Source organism: Neophocaena asiaeorientalis, unplaced genomic scaffold, assembly GCF_003031525.2.
Source record: "Neophocaena asiaeorientalis asiaeorientalis breed wild unplaced genomic scaffold, Neophocaena_asiaeorientalis_V1.1 scaffold221, whole genome shotgun sequence".
Classification (NCBI taxonomy): Eukaryota; Metazoa; Chordata; class Mammalia; order Artiodactyla; family Phocoenidae; genus Neophocaena; species Neophocaena asiaeorientalis.
In genome coordinates this window covers 75,832-93,282 of record NW_020173766.1, presented here as the reverse complement: position 1 = coordinate 93,282, position 17,451 = coordinate 75,832, and the positions used below count along the sequence as shown (strand labels likewise).

General features: G+C 47.3%; 1 protein-coding gene across 3 annotated transcripts; it reads right to left on the bottom strand.

Moving 5' to 3' along the window:
• Positions 1–397: 397 nt before the first annotated feature.
• CCR9 (C-C motif chemokine receptor 9) lies at positions 398–17,204 on the bottom strand. Of its 3 annotated transcripts, none has more exons than XM_024751411.1 (3): positions 17,058–17,149; positions 10,829–10,873; positions 398–3,514 (listed from the first exon to the last, which is right to left on the bottom strand). In XM_024751411.1, the coding sequence occupies exon 3, from the start codon at positions 3,394–3,396 to the stop codon at positions 2,323–2,325; it is 1,074 nt and encodes a 357-aa protein (XP_024607179.1). In that variant the 5' UTR covers positions 3,397–3,514; positions 10,829–10,873; positions 17,058–17,149; the 3' UTR covers positions 398–2,322. The 3 variants fall into 3 exon arrangements, with proteins under 3 accessions (XP_024607179.1, XP_024607180.1, XP_024607178.1); XM_024751412.1 differs by having other exon boundaries at positions 398–3,911; positions 17,058–17,134; XM_024751410.1 differs by having other exon boundaries at positions 2,214–3,411; positions 17,058–17,204.
• Between the last annotated feature and the right edge of the window lie 247 nt (positions 17,205–17,451).

The following is a 17,451-nucleotide window of genomic DNA, read 5'->3' as shown; positions in this document are numbered from 1 at the left end:
ATGGAAGCAACCTGAATGCCCATTGACAGACAAATGGATAAAGAAGATGTGGTACGTATATACAATGGAATATCACTCAGCCATAAAAAGGAACAAAATTGGGTCATTTGTAGAGACATGGATGGACCTAGAGACTGTCATACAGAGTGAAATAATCAGAAAGAGAAAAACAAGTATCATATATTAACGCATATATGTGGAATCTAGAAAAATGGTACAGATGAACCAGTTTGCAAGGCAGAAATAGAAACACAGGTGTAGAGAACAAATGTATGGACACCAAGGGGGGAAAGCACAGGGGGAGGTGGTGTGATGAATTGGGAGATTAGGATTGACATGTACACACTAATATGTATACAATAGATAACAAATAAGAACCTGCTGTATAAAACAAAAACAAACAAAAAACGGCGTGGGCTGGAAGAGCCAAACTCAGTTGAGTTCTTCCACTTAACTGCCCAGTGTTATTTAGGTTTGGCCCATGCCTATTGCTTGTTCTAGGTTCCTCAGAGGTTATCTGGGTCTCCTCCTGGAAACGGTGGCCATATAGACAGCTCCGTCCATAGACTGCCTTGGGGAGGCCATCCTTCCCTTTGACTGTAGGCCGTTCTTGTTGTGCCGGGACCCATGTTGATGTGCTGGTCCCAGGCCAATGCTTATTTGCCACCAACTGCCCGCACTCGGGGTGGGTTGGCGCAGCCTTTGTATTACCCTTTGCTCCCCCTGGTTGCTGCCCACTTTCTGCTCACTTTATTTCTCCCTAACATGTAGTTTAGAAGTGGGTGGGGAGAAGATGGACACCATGGCAGAGCCTAGAGCTTTTGTGTCCCCTTTGGAAGGGATGGCCTTGGAACTGAAACCACAGCAGTTCACAGCCTGCTGGGAAAAGGAGATGCTTCCTCGGGAGCAAGTGGCAAAGCTGGTATGGTTTATGGTGCTGCTGTAATTGTCCTTCTTGGAGATTCCACTGGACTGACCTGGAAAAACTTGGAAGATAAGTTTGAACAGAGGAGAAATTAAAAATTGGTCAGCGAAGGTGATTTTATGGTATTTTGGAAATGTTATTTCCCTATCCTAGCCTCTTATTCTTCACACTCTAATACGGCTATTTGATCTCTAATTGTACACATTTAAAATATAGAGACAGGGTGAAGAAAGTGAAAAGTAACGGATGTATTTAAACAGTCATTTAAAAAGCACTTTTCTAATAAATGAAAGTTTTAAATGTGATAAATTTGCCGAATAGTTAAAAGAAAGACACAGAGCAAAGGTGAATTCTGTTAACTTTTTTTTCAGCCTAATCTCTAAGTTGAAAGCTTTTTTTTTTAGCATGTTAGCATTATACAGTATGAAGAAGAGAAGCACGGAAGCAGATATCCTTGCAGTGGCCTCAGAAACAAAAGGGCAAATAGGACCAACCCATTTTATAGGGAGCAGATAGAGTGGACCATCACACAAGCCACTCAACACAGTGAGCCCATAATGGAGCCGGTTCCCACCATCCGAGGTTCTTAGTCTCCGTGCACGGGCTGAGAGGACCACTTCCATGACACCACTGGACAAGCTGAATCCTTGCTCGGATCAATGTGGCAGCCAGGTGTGAAATCACAGAACCTCTGGCGGAAGTGGGTTGGAAACCAACAGAATCCAGCTGACGTGCCGGTATGGTCAGTTACCCAGGGCCTTACTGACCAGTGCTGCAGAACAGGAACAAGGACCTTCACGGGCCCAAAACAGATCAAGGAGACCAGAAGGGCATTAGATCTGAGGGTGTTTGGAAAGATTCTAGAGCAGGAATCTCTAAGACCTGGCATGGGTATCAGCCCCCCAAACCAGGGTAGAAATTCTCCGAAGATGGGAGTTTTCATGAAGCCTTGTGCATTTGTGGACTATGGCAGTGGCCAGTGCTTCTGTGTCTTCTTTTGGAAGGGGTGGCATCAGAACTGAAGGCACAACAATTCACCGTGCACTGAGAAATCAAAGCCTCCTCCAGAGGTCAGCTGCATTAACGCTCAGGCAAGTGGCAAAGCCAGGGAGGCTTGCAATGCTGCTCCTTAGTCCTCCTTTGAAAACTGCAGGTATGGCAGCCAGGAGCCAATCAGCAGCCCCCTGGGATGGCCAGTCAATTTTGAAGACTCTGGCTTGGCAAATCCTGACGAAAAGTATAATGGTATTCAAATTCATCCCTTTCTGAGTTTTTTATTTCCTTTTTTTCACTTCCTTTTCCTTCTCTGCTTTCCCTTTGGCCCTACCAGTAAGGGAAGCCGTAGCTGTATTTCTTGTTACTTCCAAAAGGACCATCCACCTCAGGGAGAAGATCCCTCAGAGGGAGAGAGCTCCTGAGGTTGTCTCCAGCAACACAGATGACAGCTTCAGGCTTCCTTCTCTCCTTGTAAATGAAACCCACTGAGCCTGGCTGATGCAACCCAAGTTCTTTAGGGTCTTCACAAGATCCCGGCGGAACCTCTCACCCACAAAAACGTAGAGAACAGGGTTGAGGCAACTGTGGAGAAAGGCGATGGTTTGAGTGACCTGGAAGCTGATGTCGACGTTGGTGGAGACAGCACAGCTGGAGATGAACGTGCTGTAGGCGTCGATGGTCTGCACCAGCAGAACGCAGTTATGGGGGAACTGAGAGAGGATGAAGACAGTGAGCACAGTGACGGTCACCTTCAGGGCCTTGTGCTTGGATGACTTCTTGGCTTGTATCAGGGTGTGAATGATGATGGTGTAGCAGCAAGCCATGACCACAAAAGGGAGGAAGAACCCCAGGATGACTTTCAGAGTCAAGACAGCCGACTTCAGTTTGGTACTCTCGTCACTGGGGTAAACCATGGTGCAGATAGCGATCCCATACTCCTTCTTGACTTGGCTGTACAGGAGTTCTGGGACGCAGAGCGCGGCCGCCATCACCCAGACAGTAAAGCAGGCCATTTTGCTGTACAGAAGCCTTTTCTGCCTCCACATCTGCGCTCTCATGGCCTGAGCAATGGCGATGTACCTGTCCACGCTGATGCACGTGATCAGCAGCACACAACTGTAGAAGTTCATCTTGTACGTGCTGTTGACCACTTTGCACATGAAGGTCTGGAATTTCCACTGGTCGGCGGCGGCAATGGCCCAGAAGGGAAGGGTGACGAGAAAGAGAAGGTCAGCGATTGCCAAATTCAAAAGGAACATGTCGGTCATGGTCTTCACCCTCGTGCAGTACCAGTAGACAAGGATGACCAGACTGTTGCCCAAGGCCCCCACGATGAACACGAGCCAGTAAAAGGGTGGAAGGAAGTAGCTTGCGAACTGCCTGACGTGGTTTTTCTTACAGAATAAGTCAGTGATGTTGAAGTTCCCGTAATCTTCCATGGAAGACGTGGTGTCATAGCTATAGTCATCTGACATGTTAGGGATCAGGCTCTGCAAGGAGACACAGGACGGCACCGGGTCAAGGGCATGCTTTTGGAGGTTCTATCTCATGATGGCAGAGGCATGGAGCCCTTGAACCTTCCATTCCCAAAGTCTGTGATAAGACAAAAGAAATGTATGTGTAGGAAGTAGGAATTCTGAGAGCATCTGCTTGGATTGTAAATGATTTATTTATTCAACAAATGTTTGTTGAGCACCTACGACATGGTAGGTACTGGCTACATGCTGGAGAGTCAGACATGGTTCCTGCTCTCATGGAACTTACCTACTCTGGGAGGAGACACTCAAGCAAAGAAACAGTCACAGGCTGCATGACAGATGCTCTGACGGCGTGGGAAAGAGGGTCTGGGACCACTGGTGGGCGGACTTTTATCAAACTAAGTGAATGGTTCTGACTGTCCCTTCTCTCTACCCTCCCAAAAAGGTCCTCAGAGGCTTTTAAACTTTTCTGGGTCCAGGTTCCCCTGAGTCTTCTGAAAGCTGTGGATCCTCTGTTGGAGAAGCACCAAAGAGTCACACGTGCACCCACTTACACACGTGCACACACATGAACACACACACACATATTCATACACTCTCACATACATGCACATACACAAGAACCAGGACGGACTACGTGATTTCAGGGTCCCTTGTTCAAAATGTGTTAAGAATTTCAAGATAGCAGAGCGTTAAATCAAGCAAGTGACACTTCTAAGCATGAAGTGTGCAGCATGGGTGTGTGCAACACACCCATGAAACCAGCCCTCACAAGCACACGCACACACATTTACAAACACACGTGCACACAAACATGCCTACACTAATATACATACTCACATGTACGTATACGCACACATTCAGACACGTGCACACACCCTCATGATGTGTACGCACATGTGCTCACACACGCACACACACCCCTCATTACAGCCTCCATGGGTTCCTGGCTCAGAAGCCTTCCTAGAACCCCTGCTGGGGGAAGAGGAAATAAAGGCTGGAGATGGAGCCCTTGAGTCAAGCCTGGGATGGAGGGAATGGAGGAGAGGTTTGCCTGGTGGAGGGGAAACTCGGTCCCGCATCTGACATGTTCCAACGCCTCCACTTACAAATTCTCACATGCTCTCACTTCCCACCAGCACCCCCCTCCTAGGGCCCCCATTAGGGCCCCCAATCCTGCCAGGGACCACTAGCTCTCGTTCCCTTGCCCCAAGGCACATGCCTTGCCAAATCTCATCTCTCCCTTCATTTCTGCTCCGGAAATGCAGCAGTTAGTTGTTCAGTTCATCTAGAAGCATTTGGACTAGAAGTAACCTCAGATCCCCACTAGGTTTTCATTTTGTTTTAAATATTTAATGCCAATAAATATTTAAGTAAAAATATTTCGTTTATGTATTAAACTATTCATGTTGGAATAATAAAACATCTTCTGCCAGTCGTCTTTTAGCTGGGAGTTCCCCTTCTACACACATTATCATCTCCATCTATTTCTAATAGTTTCAACCAGCATTTCCCAAACCATGTTTTGGGTGGAACACTAGTAGTTCAATAGTTGAGAATCTCTGCTTACTGTATCACCTTCTTTGAAATTCACAATAATCGTGAGCATATTAAAGGCTCTGAGAAGTCCTGCTGAGCTTCTTTTATTTTAACTGCATGATCGCATAGTAAAGGCTCTGAGAAGTCCTTCAGAATCTGTTGAACTTTGTTTAATAATGTTTCCTAATTTTACATGAGCATGGAACCTGTCTGTGTGTGTGTGTGTGTGTGTGTGTGTGTGTTTACTGAGTGCTTATTAAGATATCAGGACACACTGAGTGGACTGATAAGGTGCAGTAGACTCCAGGAGGCTGTGGTCTCCTGAATTCTGAAGCTCGTGCCGAGAGCTGAGGTGATGGGTCCATTCCGTTTGGGCCCCAACTGGCAGGAAGTGCCAGGAGGACGCCCAAGGTAACCTGGACTGCATTTAGGAAAACCTGAATCTGGTCCTGATCCGCCTCTAGTGTGCGACCAAGAGAAAGTCCTATTGCAGAGAGACCCCTGGGGGCCAGATCCAGGAGCTGGCTCTCCAGGAGCCAGCAGCTGGGAATGCTTCTGGGAAGAGCTGAGGAAAACTCTCCATTTTGAATGTGCCTTGTCCCCCCAGGCCTGGTTCACCCATCCTCAGCGTACATTTAAAGGTTCCCCTCCCAGCTTTGGCCGTTGTCTGCAAGCCCAGATCATTGGGAGGACAGATCTTACGGATGACTCATATTTCAGTGAAGATGCTAGGACACTTATGCCAAAGCAGGACATGGGAGCCAGGCACCATCAGTGGCCCCACTGGGAAGGGCATCCCCTAAGAGGTGGGGTTTGAGTAGACTTTGAGAGGAAACAAAGAACTTTCGGGTGGAAGGAAGAACACGAAGAGCACAGAGACCCACAAAAGTATCACTGGAGATTTAAGAAGTTAGGAGGGTGACATTTTGGAGGAAAGTCAGTAAAACCATGCAGATGAGCGGGTGTCAGCTGTGAATCCACACAGTGAGTAAGTGTCAAACTGCTTTGTAGAGGGTGTTTCTTTTTACATTTAATAGACTCTCACCTGAGCCTGCACCCAAGGCTGTGAGTTAGGGAGGCAAACAGCATCCCCATTCACAGATGTGGCACGGAGGGTCTCACAGAGGGGACCCCTAGCCGTCCCAGTGTCCTGGGAGACCCAGCCTTCTCCATGGCCTGGTAAATGAGCCTGTGACCACTGCTCCCCAAGACTGTGTCCCAGAGTGGGGACACTGTGTCCTGCTTGAAGCACACGGAGCACATTTTCTTGTTGGGTGAGGGTTGGAGGACCCAGTGCTTCAGCCTAGAATTATATTTAGTTAGGGACTCCCCAGACATATTTTAAGGTGACTGAATTCACACACAAAAAACCTGGGTTTGTGTGAATTTTATCAAGGCTACAAGGTAAGCCTATATCATCCTTACAAGTTCAAAGCATTGGCCATCTTTTTGAGGATGACAAAGGAAGAATTCACGTCCCAGGCTAGGGGGAGCCTGGACAAACTGTCCACCTGCATCGAGACCTGTACTCATAGCTTTGTCCATGCCTGACAGGTAAATACCCAAGGATCCTTTGAAAATCTCCCAGCAAATGTAAACGTCGATTATTTACCAATTTATTTGATTCCCTACTGTCAGAGCACCTAGTGCACCGTCAGACCCAGTGCGGAGTACAGGACATGCATGCATTTAATCCTTGACCTTCCAGGTAGGGACGGGCCCCTCTTCCAGATGAGGGGCACCTGGCTTCCGGGAGGAATTCTGAGGTTGCCAAGCCATGCCTCCCTCCCTCCCTGCTCTCTGAATCCTAGAGACACTGCTCTTCCTGGAGAAGCTACCCACAAAGGCTGTTTTCAAAGTCTGGGTCAGAACATCTTGAGAGAAGATCAGTGTAAGGATCTGAAATCCACACGGTCCTGCGTGCATCCAGGAGCACCTGCTGGAGCCTCCTGGCCTGAGCACTGTGCGGAATGACTTCCCACAAGCTGCCGTGAGTTTACCCCGGGGTCTGCATCGAGGTGGCATCTAAGGAGCTCCCCATGGAGCCCACCCTCTGCACCGAGAGGGGACCTCCAAGGGCCTGTCCATATAGCTCTGTGTCCTACTCACCAAGACCTAGCCTAGATATTTATTTGGCATTTAAATATAAAAGAGAAGTGAAGAAAGGCTTTCGTATCTCCTGAAGAACAGGTGAGGTTTTTTTTTTCCTTTTCGCTCACGCACCATATAAGTTTTGTGACTTAATCAGGATTCCCTTTTTAATTGGGAAACTCAGTCAAACTGGTAGCCCAGTTATAGTAACCAAATAAGACCCTTCAACCATTGCTGTCCAATAGGAGTATAAGGCAACTCTGGGTTACTTTTGCATTTTCTAGTAGCCAAGTGAAAGAAGTAAAGAAGAGACAGGTGGAATTCACCTTAATAATGTATTTTATTGGAATCTAGTATGTCTAAAATATTTTTTCGTTACATAAGCAATGTAAAAGTTACCAAAATATTTTACATCCTTTTGTTGCGGAGATTATATTTGAATGGAGTGCATTTTACACGCACAGGGCATCTTAGTTGGAGTGGCCCCATTTCATGTGCTCACGGGCCCCACGTGGCTCGTGGCTACCTCACCAGACAGCACAGCTTTAGGCTGAAAACCCAAGTTCTAACTCCTTCTCTTGGTCTTTTCTCCCTATTCTGTCAATTTCCTCTGACCCTGTTTTATGGTATGTCCTTTCTTTTCTATTCTGTTGTACGCACCCAGTAAGGTGCCTCAAGCCTGTTATGGAACACGAGGCAGGCAGTGGAGACAGAGTGAGACATGGTGTCGTTATTGCTGGGAAGTGTCCAGGGCCTGCTCTCTGAAGGGGCTGACCATTCTCTTCCACATCAAATTAGAATGTCTAGAAATCTTCTTACCTAAGGTTTCTCTTGCATTTCTTAGCAAACTGTGTTGTTCTCAGACACTCTTAAAAACATGACGTCTTTACCAACTAGACACTATTCGGAGCCTGTGGACCCCCATGAGCAGAGGTCTGAGCCAGATCTAGAATCTTCTTCCAGTGTGAGGAGTGGTGATTCGCTGGGATGGACAGGGCCCAGACCTGGCCAGGATGGTGTTTGTGTGAAAATGCCACCATCTCATTCCCCGCCTGCCTAAGAAAATGGCATGCTCATCCTAGGCTTGAGAAACAGCTATTTCTCGTTCCTTGCCAATAAATAGTGTGATTTGTTTACTCATTCGACAGATATTTACTGAGCACAGAGTACATGCCAGGCAAAGAAACCACTTCCAAAGGACACCATTCGCCTCGGTGATGGAAATAGAATTGGAGTAAAACGTTAGAAAGGTCAATGGCTCCTGCACCAGGCCTCGCCTGTCAAGCCCGAGGCTGGGATGGGGGTGGGGGCGGGAGGGGAGGTCCATCTGCGTGCAGAGCCCTGACGGCAGCTCCACAGCTCAGAGGTGCCCTAGACAGGGCGGCATCGTGGGATGGCTCTGTTACTCCCAGGGGGCTACTTAATTGGGGGATTTATATCATTTATTTTGGATGATTTTTAGCATTTTGATCAAGAAAAGAAGCGCATTGTAGTCATAGGTCTAAGTAGACGAGACAATGTGTCACAGCATGCCCAGTGGCCGGCCCGGAACTCAGCAATGGGCTGCCTTCTCCTCACGTAGGCTTTTGTTTCTGCTCTGGAAAATGTTTTTGGAAGCTCAACAGGTTTTAGAATGATGTTCAGATGTTAGAGACCATCTTAAGAGAGGAGGAGACAGACCCAAGGAATGGAAGGTTCTGCCCTAAACCCTCAGCCACTGGGGGAGGGTCAAGGCCAGAGCCATCCCCCAGCCCCTCAGTCCCAAGCTGGGGCACTTTTAATCCCTGCTGACCCAAAGCCCAGCTCTCCACGTGCTGATGTTGTCAAAGTGGCCACTCCAAACGTGAGCCACGGCATCTGGGTCCCAGCACCTGAGCTGGGCCTCACGGAGCCCAAGCAGAGTGGCCGTCAGGTGCCCTACCTCCCCACTCCCCAGCCCGGAAAGATTCTGGGCACCAGAGGATGCCCGGGAGCTGCCTGATGCTAGGGGCAAACCTCAGTGCACGGCCGGGCAAGGGGCCTGCGCTGCCCGCTGGTGCCCCCAGCGAGGCTCTGCCCCACAGGCCCTGGCCCCCGAGCCCGGGCAGGTGTGTCCTCCTCCCCTCAGGAGAACCTTGGCCCAGAAGCAGCAGCCCAGGCAGTGAACGTCGTGCTGGTCCTGGAGCAGGAAGAAGGTCTCCAGAGCTTTCCGGGACCTCCCTCACCGACTCGCGTTGTCTCTGGAAACCTTCCCCCAGCCCCAGGCCCCTCATTCCCACCTCTGGGGAGAGGCCAGGGTAGAGGGCAAAAGCTGTGCCCTTCATTGCTCCTTAGTGCCAAGAGGCGGCAAATGGGAGGGGCGGGACACAGGCAGGGAGGGACGCGTTGGGAGCCGTGGGAGTTGGCAGGCACTGCCCCAAGGTGCTCTGTCCCCGCCTTCGAGGAAGTGAGACTTCCACACAGTGAGGCTTGGACCTCAGCGTGTTGACATTTGCCCGCAGTGGGGGACCCAGGGAAGCCGTGACTCTGAGAGCACCCTCCAGGGCTTCTCCTCCTTTTAGCCACGAGACCTGGAACCTTCCGTTCCTTCTCCCAGCTCGTTTCCTCATCTGTAAGCATGGCTCTGCCTTTACCGTGAGGCTGCAGGAAAGTGGCACCCTGGCTGGTTACTGGCACATGGCCAGTGCTCAGAAAGGTGGCCACAGGGACGTCGTGGCTATTTCCCAGGGTCGTAGCTACAGAGGTCCCATCTTGTCCCCATGTAGGTGGTGCTGGACACCTCTTGACCACAAAAGGTCATTACTGGGGTGCATTTTTCTTCCTCTCTGGAGCTGCCTTGCAGTCTGGATATCTTCCAAAATTCCAGAGGATAAAACCCGATGACTGACAGTGTCAGCCCCGTTTCCAGCATCAGGGATGAAGAGCAAATTCTAATTCAGGAGAAACTAAGGGTCTAATTCTGGTTAGAAAAATAGAGACTGACCTCGTTACTTCACCAGGTCCAAAATAATTGTCTTGTTGTTACAGGATATGCAATGACGTATGCAATACTAAATATCATTAGCATATGATAAATAACTTTTTGGACATCAGGGGTGGGTGGCAACCACCAATCTCCACAGATGGTGGGAACCTACAGTGTACTGTGAGGGACAGTTTGTCAGCTCCATTAAGGTTTGATTCAATACCTACATGTAAAATCCAGGTTCTTACTTTGAGAAAAGCAAAATTAAAACCTTTATATATTTTTGTGAGCATTTATGAATATAACAAAAGCATAGGAATTTGATTTGATTCTATAATTAATTACATTTGACTATAAAATCACAAACAATTCTCTGATGATTTTACTCACTCATTTTTGTTGGCCTCTTTTCCTCTTTCAGAGAAATATATATCATTATGTGTTTTTTGTAAAGGCTACATAATGTCATGTAAGAAACAAAACTAACATGCCCACCGTGGGCCTTTTAAAAACAAACTAAATGGATTCTCTCTTGTCCTCTTTTGTCTGAGTTTCAGAACAGACACATGGGACAAAGACATCCTAAAGATCATATAATCCTCACCTATTAGTAAAATCTAAAATAGCATTTTCCTCTGTCCTCCCACATACCCCAAAGCTCTTCTAGCGCTTCGCGTTTGCAGAGCCCGCTGTGCTGGGCATCGACCACCTGTCCTGGGCACTGCTCAGCAGAGCTCTTACCCTGGGAAACCACAGAGAAATCCTTCCGCCACAATAGATTCCTTCCCACTCCCTGAAAAGAGGCCCCCAAATAGAGTGCATTTTGAGGAACCCAAGGGGCGTAGCTGTACTCACTGTGACTTCTGTGGGGACCATGGTGGGTCAGATGCAAGCCTGCTTCTAGAAAGAGAGGGCAAAAATCAAAAAGAGGCCTGGCTCTTAACAGTAACAAGTACCTAAAGATGGAGATTAAGCATTAAATCTGTTTGTTCTCATGGAGAAAAAAAAAATCCCAAGCAAGAGTTAGAGTCCATGTTATACTGATGTCAAGTCAAATAGATTTCAAGTCAAGTCTAGATTTCAGTATCATCTTGGTTGTTAACCTAGAAATGAAAGAAACCTCTCCTTTGAGTGCCCTGTGTGGCTTTGACATCTTCCCAGCACGTCCTTTTTTTTGTTTGTTTTTTTGTTTTTTGCGGTACACAGGCCACTCACTGTTGTGGCCTCTCCCATTGCAGAGCACAGGCTCCGGACATGCAGGCTCAGCGGCCATGGCTCACGGGCCCAGCCGCTCGGCGGCATGTGGGATCTTCCCGGACCGGGGCACGAACCTGCGTCCCCTGCATCGGCAGGCGGACTCTCAACCACTGAGCCACCAGGGAAGCCCCCAGCACGTCCTTTTAATCTTAGCCCTTTTTCTCTTGACTCAACTTCTCTATCAGGTGCCACCTACCCCCATTTTATCCACCAAGGGACTCCAGAAGATGGCAGGACAGCAGTGACTTAAGAATGTGCTGGGCTGACTGCTGGGGAGGGGCCTCTGGGTAACCGGGTGGCAAGGACACAGGAGTGAGGTGGCATCTGTCAGTATCAGTCCCTCTCCAGGAGAGGCCCCGTGCCCCAGCACCTACCTGTGTGCTCTGTTTACAAATTCAGGGCCTATTTACTTTGTACCCCAACTCCAGCAGGAAAAGGAAGTCCTTTTCTTTGGTTTGTTTACCAAAGAAAAGGTATTTGTCTAATGCAAAGGGCCTCCGAGCTGAGATAAATCTCAGCTATTGTTTTCCTGTGTTTTGAATCTCTGCAAAACCCACCCCTCTGTGACCAAGGGAACAACAGCTTGGCTCCCTTCAAGGAAGGGGTCTGTGCCCATATTTCCAAGAAACATGTTCAGCGCACCCCAAGCTTCTGGAAGGAAACATTCTCCTTCATAAATCCAACCCTAACCTGTTGGGCTTTTTTTTCATAACACGTTGTAACTGTCCCTGCTTTTCTAAAAGTGCAGTCGTTTTAAAAACATAACATGAGGGACAACCACTCTGGAAACCCGTTAAACATACACCCTGTGATCTAACCATCCCACTCCTAAGTATTTACCTAAGAAAAATGCAAGCTTATATCCACACAAAGACTGATACACGAATGTTCATGGCAGCTTTATTTGTAATAGCCAACTACTGGAAATAGCTCAAATGTCCTTCAAGCATAGCTAATGGATAAGTCACTGTGGAATAGCCATACAATGGAATTGGAACAGCTACTGATACACACAGTAACGTGGGTAAATAATTATGCTAAGTAAAGAAGCCAGACCCCCAAAAAGTACATACTGTGTGATTCTACTTACAAAAAATTCTAGAAAATGTGAACTAATCAGTAATGACAGAAAGTAGATCAGTAATTTCATGGTGAGAGAGGGAAGGGGAGGACGGGGCAAGGCAGAAGGGGGATAAGAGCACGCCAGGAAGCCTTTGGGGTGATAAGTATGTTCACTATATTGATTGTGTGATGGTTTCACAGTTATATACATATGTCAGAACTTAGGTTCTGCACTTCATATATTTGCAGTGTTTGTAGCTGGACCTCAATAAAGTGGTTAAAGTAGAAAAAGGAAGAACAGCAAGATCTGATGAAAACTTTGTTTTCGTCCCTCTTCAGAGCCATATCTGGCCATTAGCAGGCCAGGAGAAAGGCGGCCAGAACTTCCTCCCTGCAACCTTCCTGCCAGTGGCTTCTCCACAGGGCCTTGGAGTGCCTTGTGCTGTTGTGTGGGAATTGAGGGCTCAGTATGAACTCATGTATTTTAGGGTTAGATGAGATCAGACAGATGATGATGATAGATAGATGATAGATAGATAGATAGATAGATAAATTTGTGTGGACACGTGCTATGTATTTGAGCATATTTCCTGGCTGTGTCTGCTGAGAGGACCTAAAAGCCATGACACACAGTAGAATGACCTTCTAGTGCCCAGATCTGGGTTTCTAAATACCTTTCTCCCTGCCAAGAAACCAGGATTCCTTGGAGAAATGTCTGATTCCAGAGTTAGGGCAGGGAAACTGTAAGATGAACCTGGGACTGATTTTTGCCACAGAAGGCAAGTGTTCAGAGACCGTGAGGACTTGTCTAAGGACATAGGCGCCAACTTGATGGGGTTCCACTAGCCAAATCTGAGGCAATTTAAGCATCAAATTAAATAATGATAGCAGTCTTTATAGCACATTCAATTAAATGAAGATCCATGAATCCATACTGATGAAAATAAATGAGTAAATACATGAGAAAAGTAATATCCTCTTATGGTGCCAGCTAATAAGTACAGAATGAATAACGTAATACGAGAATCACCAATGGATGATGAAATTAGTGGCTGAATGTTTGATGAGGAATTTACTTCATCTCAAAGCATCTCCCCCCAAATTACATATTGCCCCATTGACTTTATTGTTCTCTCTGTTTTTTTTTTTTTCTGAATCATGCTCTAAAACAATAAAATCTTTGTAAAAAATTGCCCAGTTAAGTTTGAAAGATCTCAACTCAGCTAATTTAATTTTAATACAGCTTGGGTAATAGGGAGATGGTTTTTGAGACATTTGTTAGAAAACACTTCATATATTTCTAGTACCTGTGGCTTATGTCATTTCCTTTTAACTTGCATGAAGAGACTGAATATTAACTAGATAATATCTGAGAAAACAAATGCCCAAAGGAGGAAGCCACATGAAAGAATGGCTTTGGTTATAGTTATAGGTTGAAAATAAGGATTGATGGTAATGATGTTGGTAAGAGTTTGGGGGAAAAGCCTCCACTCGGCAGTGGGGAGTGTAAATCGTTGTGACCTTCTTGGAGGGTTAAGCCATATCTTTCAAAACATACAAAGCACAACAGCTCTGACTCAGCAGTTTATCTGCTGAAAACACGTCCTCCTAGTAGTCGCACAGAAAACATAAAGATGCATATACAGGCATATATGTTGCAGCATTTTTTTTTTTTTTTTGTAGAACCAACAAACTAGAAACAACCTACGTATCTAGCAATAGTTAATATTCTGATACATCCGTTCAGTAAACCACGTGTAGTCAAGACGTAGAATAAAATAGACCCCACTCTGATACAAAGAGGTCAGCAAGATTATTATAGGTAAAAATGCAAGGTGTAGAAGCTTACGATGCATGATCTTTTTAGAAGTATATAAAAGGTTATACACTTCACAGCTGATCAGTACTGAAACGTTCTCTGGAAGGAGCTTGAACAAGGATGACCAGTGGAAAGTGAGACTTTCATTTTTTCCTTTAGGTTTTGTAAACTATTTAAATATTTTACTTTGTGCACGACATTCTATTGTAAGGGCTATCATAAAAATAACTTGTCAGCTTTAAAAAAACAAAAAAAGAAGCCCTAGTGCTATTCCATTCTGTACACCTGTTTGCAAAACTTGTCCAAAGGAGGAACTTGTAGCCTCCTCCAGCTGGCCTGGGAAGCAGCTCTGGAAGAGCAAATCTAGCAAGTAACTTGCTCAGGCTACTTTTTGCAGCTTTGGAATCCTACACTAGCTTTTTATAAAGGTTTTTCTTCCTTCCATTATAAAAGTGTTTCTGGCTCATAGAAGATTTGGAGAGAGCCCGAGAGTAAAACTAAAAACGAAATATATTCCTCCGTGGACCCACCACCTAAAGACACCGCTGAGAGCCTTTTCATCTATTCCTCTCTTCTCTTTGTCAGAAAAGTTTTTGTCTATTTTATTCCACAAACTGCAGAGTCTCAGAGCTTGATTTCATTTTCTTCTCGCCCCTGAGAAGGAGAGAAAAACGGGGAAAACCCCACATGTGACAAAACACACTGAAAGCAAGGAACCTCTCAACTGTCTGTTGGGAGAACACGAGCCTTGGACTCAGTGCCGCCCCAAATCTCTCCCCTTGCCGCTCGGTGTGGCCTCATCCAGGGCAGTGCAGCTGCCTAATCTGAAAGCCCGCTTGTGCTTCGAAGCCCAGTGGGGTGAGGTGGGGGTAGCACACTGGCCGCCATCTGCTCCTTGGTCCATCCTTTGCTGCCCGTGGGACCTCAGCAAGGAGCGACCTGCCCTCCCCCAGCCTTGGTTTCCTCCTCTGGAAAATGCACGTGATAGCCCAGCCTACTCCAAGGGCTTGTTTCGAGGGTCAAGTGCAATGCTGTGCATTAAGGCTCTTAGCGGAATGCAGAGAGCTCTGTAACAGTGAGGGAGCAGTCTTCATCCCACAGCTTACTTGACACCAGATACACTTGCTTGGCTTAAACACTGTACAAGACATGATCCATGTCCTCAAGAAGCTCACATTCAAGTACAATGAATACATCATGGCTGCAAATACCAATAATGGGAAATGCTATGAGACGATTTGGGAATTGGGAGAAGGAAGCTGGGTCTCTGGCGCTGGGGAAAATCCAGGAGGGCTTCATTGAGGAGGCAACATTTTTGCTGGCCCTTGCAGGCTGGAGAGTGTGGGGACATGCAGTGAGGGGACAGAACATGACTCCAGGGCAGGGAAACACAAAACATATCCACAAAGGCATGAACGCCAGAAAGCAGAAGGTATGTGCAGGGTCCTTAGAGGTAGGGAGTTGTTAAGTCTCCGAGAGTGGAAAGTGGCTATTAAAAAGTTAGCCTGGAGTCCATTAATATCTAACCATTATTTTTCTATTCTCTGCTGTCCTTAAAAGTAACCAACATGAAAATCAGCATGGAGTTGCTCGTAGTAGCCCCAGCGAATTGGATATTGATACTAAAATGAGTCAGGAAGTCAGGTCCTGACTTTGATCTTTGTCCGACTTTGTGCAGGGAGGTTGGATCACCTCTCGCTTTTTTGTTTTTGTTTGGAAGCTCTGCCTTTTTCACCCTGCGTGAAAGCAGGGACTCTGAGCTGTCTATCAGGCTATCTGCTGCCCCAGCCTGGGTCAGGTGCCCACCCCTCAGGCAGTGTGCTGGGCTCGGGGCTGTGAATGGGTTGCATGTGAGGGGGCTTCCGGACAGACGGACAGATATTGGAAAAAAAAAGAGGCTGTCAAACTCCAGGTGCTGAAACGGCAGGTGAACTTTGGTTGGTTGGGCGAGGGGAGGGAGAAGCAGGCCTCACCCACTGGTGGCTGCCCCACATCCCAGCCCCACACTCAGCGGCTGCTCCCCCGCAGTGCATCCAAGTAGTAAGAGCCAACTAAGAACTAAAGAGGGTGAGTGTGTTGATGGGACAAAACAGTAGTCACTGATGAGTCATTTAAAATAGGGTGGCTTTGCCTTTTTCTGATTATAAAGGAGTATATTCACAATGAACAGCAAACAAAAAAAAAAAAAAAAAAAACCCCCCAAAAAAAAAAAAAAAAAAAATCCCCCCAAAGCAAACATATATAATGAAGAAAATAAAAACCCCTCAAACACCTCTCTCCTAGGATAGCCACTGTTCATTAAGTGAGATGCAACCTTTCAGACATTTTCTCTGTAACACAATCTCACACACACACACCCCCACACACACACTCTTAAAGGAAATCAGACTGCACAAACCGTTTTCTGTCTTGCTCTCTAGGGAACAGTCTTTCATGGACCACTTTATATGCCAGTTCAGTTTGAGGCCGTATCACCAGATTGGGTGGCTGCCAAGTGTTCCACTCTCCGGATTCTCTACAGTTCATTTAACCAGTCACCTTTCGGTGCAAAGTTCGCTTGTTTCCAGTTTTTCACTGCTATAGAGAATGCAGTGAAATGCATGCTCTCCCTGGGACAGTCCCTCAGACCCAGGGACCTCATCGGGGCTTCCCTTTCCCAGCCCCTTGCCACCTTCTTGCCATCTGTGCCCCCCTTCTGCTTCTCCCTCCAAACCACAGAACAGACTGCCTTGAACCCAAGCTTCACACATGTGGGTGGGAGGCTGTCCTGGAGGCCTGGCCAGGGCGCCCCCGGATTCACCTCTGCCTCCCTGGCAGCTTCTAGCCAAGTGCCTGGTTCTCAAGGCCACTGAGCAAACGAGTGGGTTTTAGAAGCCATCGTGGCAGCACACAACGGAGGACACGGGTGACACTGGGACGGGGAGGAGGAGGAAGGGCGATACTCACGGTGGAGGGCAGCGTGTGAGGCTCCTGGAGGAGGCCACCCCGCCAGCTCCGGGTCTGGGGAAGGGGCTGGCCTGCCGTCTGCCTGGGACGAGGGGCAAGCCTTCTGTGAGCTCTGAGCAGGCAGCTACCCAACGAAAACACCAGAAAGGAAGCCAGGCCACCCCTGCCTGTGCTGTCACTGGTGGGGTGGCCAGGAGGGTGGGGAGAGGGGAGTCACCAGCTGCAGCTTCCAGCGCTCAGCTGAGTCGGTGATCTGCAACCAGAAATGAAAAGCAGAGAAATGCTGGGTTAAGGAAAACCATCTTCTCTGAAGACGCACATACAGATTGATCATCTGAGAACAGTTTCTTTTCCTAGACAGCATGGCTACTTTCAGGAAATGGGGAAATGGAGA